Genomic DNA, 8,785 nt, shown 5'->3' with positions numbered 1-8,785 from the left:
AAACATTAGTTTATTATGAAGCCGGTCATAAATAATATATATAAACAGTAAAATAATAAGTAAAAAGTGTTATTTTGAAAGATAACATGTAGAGTAGAAATAAAAACCAGCATATCTGTTCTAATGAGGGACTTCTAATATAAAATAATATATATATAATTAGAAGTCTGTGGTTATCAGTTATTTCATTTTACAATGGAATATACGTATATACTAAAACAAAAACAAATAAAAATGTGGCGTCGACTGTAGTGCCCTCTGCAAGTGAATGACCTAAGCGGTGTTAAACTTACATTATATCAATGGTCTGAAACCAATGTTGCCAACCGTCAGTAAGAAATAAGAATAAGAGAAAACAAATTACTATTTGTTTTGCGTTTTCGATTTTTGTTCTAGGTTATGTTTAAAAATGATTTATTGAAATATAAACGTTCAAAAATATTAAAGATTATTTAAATAAAACCATTTGCTGTATGAAGTGATACTCTAATAAGTGGTAAGAAAACTAGGTATACAATCTGTATTTAATTGTACATTACAAATATTTTGTAGGTACAAAATTTAAAAGATGTCGGTTGTAATTGAAACAACTCTGGGGGATATAACTGTGGATTTATTTACCAATGATCGTCCAAGAGCATGTTTAAATTTTTTAAAATTATGCAAAATTAAGTATTACAATTACAACTTATTCCACACAATAAGCAGGAGCTTCATAGCACAAACAGGAGACCCATCGGGTTCTAGGAGTGGAGGAGAATCAATATATGGTGTTTTATATGGATCACAAAAAAGATATTTCGAAGGTGAGAACGAACCAAGAATAAAACATACCAAAATGGGATTACTTTCATTTGTGGGAAATGAGGACCGTATGATAGGTTCCCAATTTTTTTTAACTCTTGGGGATGATTTAACATATCTTGATGAAAAACATTGTGTATTTGGTGAAGTCGTTGAAGGATTTGATATTTTAGAAGTTATAAATGAGGTTATATGTGATACTGACGATCGACCCTATCAAGATGTAAGAATTACTCATACCGTTATCTTAGATGATCCCTTTCCAGATCCAAAAAAGTTAGTTATTTCATCAAGATCTCCCTCACCGAGTGCTGAGAGGTTGAAAGGGGGTCGAATAGCACCAGACGAGGAAATTGACGAGTTAGAAGGAAAAACTCCACAAGAAATAGCCGAAATGCAAGCAGAAAGAGAAGCAAAAGCTCGAGCTACTATTTTGGAGATGGTAGGAGATTTACCCGATGCAGAAACGGCACCTCCTGAAAATGTTCTGTTTGTTTGCAAACTAAATCCAGTTACTAATGATGATGATTTAGAAATAATATTTAGTCGATTTGGAAAAATTAAGTCTTGTGAAGTTATTCGGGACAAGAAGACAGGTGATTCTTTACAGTATGCTTTTGTTGAATTTGAGGACAAATCGGCTTGTGAAAATGCCTATTTTAAAATGGATAATGTGCTCATAGATGATCGAAGAATACATGTTGACTTCAGTCAGAGTGTCTCTAAAGTAAAGTGGAGAGGAAAAGGGCGGGGAGTCACACATTACGATGAAAAAGGTAAAAAAAGCGAAAACATTGACAGTGATATTGGCAAAGGTAATTATAAACATAGAAAAAATGATATATCCTATAAAAACAATGAAAATAGACCTAGAAAGAATGCAGAGCGATCCAATTCACCTATCGTTCACAAAAGCAATCGTAGATATGAAAGGGAAAGGTCTTTGACACCAAAAAGAAACAATTCCAATTACGTTAAAGAATATTTAAAAAAATCAAGATATAGTAGAAAGCAGAAATCTCCTTCACTGTCACCGGAAAGAAAGCGTAGGTATTCTAAATCACCTATAATAGACAGAAGTAAAAATAAATATAACTCACAAATAAATAAGGATAAATCAGATGACCCTAAAAGTAGAAACAAGAAAGAAATTGGGGAACGTTACAGCTCATCTAAAAGTAGGGGAAGGTCTAGATCACCCAGGCAAAAATATCGAGATGCAGAAACAGGGACAAAGAATAAAAGTAAGTCCGTATCACCTAAAAGACTTCATTCGAAAAGTTATAAACAATATAAGTCTGATAAATATGACAAAAGTGTCAAATCTCGAACATCTCCTGAAAGAGGATCACACAGTCATAAAAAAAAACATATTTCAAAGGATAAAACAACAAGTAACTCTGACTCCAGTAGTAGCGACAAATATGAAAAAACCGAAAAATATGTTGAAAAAAGTCAGTCAAGCATAATAAAAGCTTTAGACAAAAGTAAGTCTAGATACTCTCCAGAAAGCAAAAATTATAGCTCCAGAGAAAGGTCCAGTACAAAAGATAAATATACAAGGGAATATGAATCTGGCCAAGAAAATGAAAAGAAAAAAAGAAAGAATAAAAAGAAAAAATCTAAATATTCATCATCAGAAGAGTCTGATAGTGATAACAGACGTAATAAAAAGAAGAAACCAATTGAAACCGAGTCAAGTGATAGTGATTATAAAAAATCAAAAGCAAAGAAAAAGAAGTCTGTTAAGAAAAGTAAACATCATGATCATGACTCATCCAGTGACAGTGACAATTATAAAAAGAAAACAAAACAAAAAAAGAAATGTGAAAGTGATTCAGATTGACATCTGTAGTTATTCTTTTAAGTTCTATAAATGTAAATATGTTTGTAATATTTCTACCATTAAGAAATTTTTAATATATATATATTTACTGTACATTTCCATTGTCAGCTCCAGTAAACCCTATTTTGTAATTGTTGATTATAATGTAGAGAATGTTTATACTACAAGTAAAAAATTGTTTAACCCACAAATCAATTATATTTCTGAGGTAAAGACATTACAACCATTATTTTAAATATTTAGATAAACTATTCACTATGAATAAAACATATATATATGTACCTACTTCCTAAAAATTCTAGAAAATATTGCTAAAAATGTAAGACAAGTTTTAACACACTTGTCTTACATTTTTACAATTTTTCATCAAATGTTTTATACAAAAATTGTTGAAAATTTACTAAAAATTGAACACAATACAACCAAGTTTAATTTATTAGCCAACTTAGGACGTTTTTAGTGGTTTAATTTTTATTCAGTATTTACTTTCGAACATCGATATGAATTAAATAAACATATGCCTTAATAATAAACAATGTGTGTACCTACTATAAATTGTATTAATATAAAAAATGAATTGCAAATAACTAATGTGCTGGAAATTGTTTAAGCATCTGTTACCCTTGTATATCTACTTTATTTGAATAGATTTTTAATCGAAATGTTGGTAGCTCAACGGTTTGCCAATAATTGATCATGTAAAACTTCTTGTAGTTTATTGGATGAAAGACTGATAAATCCAAAATAGGTTTTTAACAAACTGATGGAAACTGAATTATTTACTTGTTTGTTTTGTTACCAACAAAAATAATTTTTATTAAATGAAACACCTTAAATATGTATGAATTGTATTTTCTATAATTTTTTATTCGTTCCCTGTAATCTGTTCAACCTTTTCTCAGAGAGTTCTACAATGTGGAATATTTTTACTGTATTTAAAGGTCATTTAATTTTTATAAATATATTTTTTTATATACGTCTGAATTTTGCTGGTCAAAATTAAACACCAAAGAAGAGCTAATTAATTAGATTACAACATTCAATGCAAGACAATACAAAAAAAATAACAGAAACCAAGTATAACTTCAATGCAATTAACTACCTTCTCTTATGAAGAGTATGGTCGTGCACTATAATAAATCAGCAATGGTCACCCATCATTCCTGCATCCCATCTTCATTTGTATCTGCTCCATAATGATTTCTTGTTCAAATCGTTCCCCATGTTCATCACCAAGATTTTCAAGGAAGAAATTCAAGTGTGAGTGAAGGAAATGAATTTTCAGTGACAAGAGATCCTAAATTTTTATAGTTTCTTAGAAGTTCTGCTATCATTTGCGGGTAGGCTTTATGATTGCTTAAAAATCCTTTCACCACAGAAACAAATGATTCCCAGGCAGCCAATTCAAGGAGATTTAATTATGATTTAAAATGTCCTTTCAAAACTTTTCTGATTTAAGGACCTACAAATATGCCTTATTTTGGCATCAATCAGATTAGAAAAGATAGTTTTCAGGTATTGAATAACACCACCTGTTTTGTCAAGGACCTTCACAAAATTCCGTGCTAAACTTTTTTGCATTTTGCTATACAGGCACACATTCGTCTCGTACAGGCTAATCTTTTATCACATAGATAATGCTGCGATGGAAAAATTTGGAAGACTATTTGGTTTCAGCAGGAATTNTCGATTATATGGGTTTAAAAAAAATACTACATTAAAGTATAAGTCTCGAGGATCATTTTGCGCTTTTGAAGCTTTGGTAGGAGCTGAGATATGAATTTTTAAAGTTGGCAACTTTTAGCCATTTTTCGACCTTAAATCGCCCCTAGCTCGAAAAGGAAGCGTTTTACGAAAAAATGTCATGTGACAAAAAGTGTTTATTTTTGCCCAATTTATCTTTCAAAATTATTTGCAGAGCGTTTTTTTTTTGCAATATTTTTATTTACCAACTTTTTTGTTAATAACAAATTACCTACCACTTGGACACAAAAATGTTACTTAGGTTTTTTGTTCGCAATAACTCAATGCATCGATTTCAAAAGGTTTCATCCTGGCCCCTCCTCGTGGTCGGTGACCTTGATTTTCTAAGCATCTTTTTAGGGGTAGACCGCTCGTCTATAACATCAATTAAAATATATTTTTTTTATTTCTTAATATATTTTTTTAAGTTAAACTATTCGAAATTTATATACTTATTACTGGTTATAAACTGGTAGGGTCAGTTGGGGTAATTGTAAACGATTCTAATAAAATCAACTTTGATAAAGTCTAAAATTTGAAGTTTAACAGTTGTGAAGAACCTTAATATTGGACATTCTCTGGAACACCTTCTAGAATGCCTTAAACGTACTTCCTAAAAATTCTAGAAAATATTGCTAAAAATGTAAGACAAGTTTTAACACACTTGTCTTACATTTTTACAATTTTTCATCAAATGTTTTATACAAAAATTGTTGAAAATTTACTAAAAATTGAACACAATACAACCAAGTTTAATTTATTAGCCAACTTAGGACGTTTTTAGTGGTTTAATTTTTATTCAGTATTTACTTTCGAACATCGATATGAATTAAATAAACATATGCCTTAATAATAAACAATGTGTGTACCTACTATAAAGTGTATTAATATAAAAAATGAATTGCAAATAACTAATGTGCTAGAAATTGTTTAAGCATCTGTTACCCTTGTATATCTACTTTATTTGAATAGATTTTTAATCGAAATGTTGGTAGCTCAACGGTTTGCCAATAATTGATCATGTAAAACTTCTTGTAGTTTATTGGATGAAAGACTGATAAATCCAAAATAGGTTTTTAACAAACTGATGGAAACTGAATTATTTACTTGTTTGTTTTGTTACCAACAAAAATAATTTTTATTAAATGAAACACCTTAAATATGTATGAATTGTATTTTCTATAATTTTTTATTCGTTCCCTGTAATCTGTTCAACCTTTTCTCAGAGAGTTCTACAATGTGGAATATTTTTACTGTATTTAAAGGTCATTTAATTTTTATAAATATATTTTTTTATATACGTCTGAATTTTGCTGGTCAAAATTAAACACCAAAGAAGAGCTAATTAATTAGATTACAACATTCAATGCAAGACAATACAAAAAAAAAACAGAAACCAAGTATAACTTCAATGCAATTAACTACCTTCTCTTATGAAGAGTATGGTCGTGCACTATAATAAATCAGCAATGGTCACCTATCATTCCTGCATCCCATCTTCATTTGTATCTGCTCCATAATGATTTCTTGTTCAAACCGTTCCCCATGTTCATCACCAAGATTTTCAAGGAAGAAATCCAAGTGTGAATGAAGGAAATGAATTTTCAGTGACAAGAGATCCTAAATTTTTATAGTTTCTTAGAAGTTCTGCTATCAGTTGCAGGTAGGCTTTATGATTGCTTAAAAATCCTTTCACCACAGAAACAAATGATTCCCAGGCAGCCAATTCAAGGAGATTTAATTATGATTTAAAATTTCCTTTCAAAACTTTTCTGATTTAAGGACCTACAAATATGCCTTATTTTGGCATCAATCAGATTAGAAAAGATAGTTTTCAAGTATTCAATAACACCACCTGTTTTGTCAAGGACCTTCACAAAATTCCGTGCTAAACTTTTTTGCATTTTGCTATACAGGCACACATTCGTCTCGTACAGGCTAATCTTTTATCACATAGATAATGCTGCGATGGAAAAATTTTGAAGACTATTTGGTTTCAGCAGGAATTTAGCAATCACAACAGTTTCAGAACAACATAAAACACGTTTTAAAATTCTGATCCTGATATTATTTTTTCATATTAAAAATAATTAAAGAAACCTTTGTGCCAAAAGTTTTGAGGGTTACTTTAGTTGTAGGTACCTACTATTTTTGTCTAGTATAGCCAAAAATGGGATACTGAAAAAACCAAACATGTAAAAAATACACATCGCTATATCACGCACGTTAACTGAAGACTATAGTGCAAGAAGAAAATCCCAGAAAAGTCAAAAAAATATAGCCATTGTAATAATAATAATGTTAACAAAAATAAGATTAATTACAAAGGAAAGAGTTAGAATGAGGAAAATAAAATAATCTAAAATATTAAATGTAGGTAGGTAACCGGAAATATGTATATTGCAGTGCCATACAGAAACACACAAACGATATATAATTTTAATATGTGCCTCGCTCATCGATATAGTTGCTCATCAATTTTCCAAAATAAATTACTTATTAAAGAAATTTTAATAACTAAACATTCTTATATTTACTACAGGGTGTCTGGAAATTACGAACAAAAAATTGAGGGAGTGATTTCTTTTTATAAAATTAATGGTACTGGGTATAATACTTTTTCCAAACCCAATATTAACGGAGCCATATAATAGACGAGCTGTCCACCCCTTAAAAAATGCTTAGAAAATCAATGTCACCGTCCACGAGGAGGGGCCAGGATGAAACCTTTTGTAATCGATGCATTGAGTTATTGCGAACAAAAAACCTAAGTAACATTTTTGTGTCCAAGTGGCAGGTAATTTGTTATTAACAAAAAAGTTGCAAAATAAAAATATTGCAAAAAACGCTCTGCAAACGTATTCATATTATTAATCATATAAATAATTATATGATATACAATATTTGATGAATTTGAAGATATGTATGAGTGTTAGAAATACTAAATAGTAAAAATTGTAACAAGTAATGAATGAATACCGTTTATTCGATTATATGGGTTTAAAAAAATACTACATTAAAGTATGTCTCGAAGATCATTTTGCGCTTTTGAACGTTCCGAAAGCTTTGGTAGGAGTTGAGATATGAATGTTTAAAGTTGGCAACTTTTAGCCATTTTTCGACCTTAAATCGCCCCTAGCTCGAATAGGAAGCGTTCCACGAAAAAATATCAAGAGACAAAAAGTGTTTATTTTTGCCCAATTTTTTTATAAAATTATTTGCAGAGCGTTTTTTTGCAATATTTTTATTTTCCAATTTTTTTGTTAATAACAAATTACCTGCCACTTGGAGACAAAAATGTTACTTAGGTTTTTTGTTCGCAATAACTCAATGCATCGATTACAAAAGGTTTCATCCTGGCCCCTCCTCGTGGTCGGTGACCTTGATTTTCTAAGTATCTTTTTAGGGGTGGACCGCTCGTCTATAACATCAATTAAAATATATTTTTTTATTTCTAATATATTTTTTTAAGTTAAACTATTCCAAATTTATATACTTATTACTGGTTATAAACTGGTAGTGTCAGTTGGGGTAATTGTAAACAATTCTAATAAAATCAACTTTGATAAAGTCTAAAATTTGAAGTTTAACAGTTGTGAAGATAACCTTAATATTGGACATTCTCTGGAACGCCTTCTAGAATGCCTTAAACGTGCAACTTAACATTGTTAACCGTTACCGAAAAAAAGGGTGTTTACAATTACCCAGGAAAAAAAATTATAGAAATATTGGGGCAATTCGCAAGGTCGTTTCTGCATCTATTGGGATTGCAAGACGGCGTCCTGCAAACTCATAGGCTTCATGGTATTTTTTCTTCGTTTAATCCTTTGATATATAACGGCAATAGGAATATTGTAAGTCTCCCTGTAAATTTTATTGATATTCTGTACATCATTAACAGCATTAATAAGATCCAATTCGCTGTATCTTTCAATGTTCGGTCGTTTCTTCTGATAATCTCGCACCATTGTGTTTCTGAGAGTATATAGAAACGCGTTTACAATTACCCCTTAAATGTTTTTACAATTACCCCGTTTTAAATTTTTTAACGGGGCAATTGTAAACACACATCTACTATGAATTTGTGAAGCCTAACCTAAAAAAGTAACGTGGTTTCACATTGTTCATTCAATAATGAACGCTACTATATAAATAAATTGCCTTATCTTTATCAAAATCTGATTTATGCACATTTAAAAAGCAAAAGCAAATTCTGCTTAACAAACTTTTGAGTCGTATCTCCGAAAAATAACTGCCACACGCAGAAAACCAACACAATGAAATCGTTATTGCTGTACTATAACAAAACATAAATCCACATGTCACGGATGCCGTTGTACGTCGTTGCTACCCGCCAAATTCAAAAGTTATGAAGCTTGTTTACAATTACCC

General features: G+C 30.4%; 1 protein-coding gene across 1 annotated transcript; it reads left to right on the top strand.

Moving 5' to 3' along the window:
- The first annotated feature begins 384 nt into the window (after window positions 1-384).
- Window positions 385-2,925, top strand: LOC108903527 (peptidyl-prolyl cis-trans isomerase sig-7). Its single transcript, XM_018705746.2, has 2 exons — window positions 385-496; window positions 553-2,925. Exon 2 carries the CDS (start codon window positions 569-571, stop codon window positions 2,648-2,650), a length of 2,082 nt encoding a protein of 693 aa, XP_018561262.1. The 5' UTR covers window positions 385-496; window positions 553-568; the 3' UTR covers window positions 2,651-2,925.
- Window positions 2,926-8,785: the final 5,860 nt, after the last annotated feature.

Source organism: Anoplophora glabripennis, unplaced genomic scaffold (genome assembly GCF_000390285.2).
Source record: "Anoplophora glabripennis isolate ALB-LARVAE unplaced genomic scaffold, Agla_2.0 scaffold94, whole genome shotgun sequence".
In the NCBI taxonomy this organism is placed as follows: domain Eukaryota; kingdom Metazoa; phylum Arthropoda; class Insecta; order Coleoptera; family Cerambycidae; genus Anoplophora; species Anoplophora glabripennis.
This window is presented reverse-complemented; position numbering and strand designations above follow the sequence as displayed.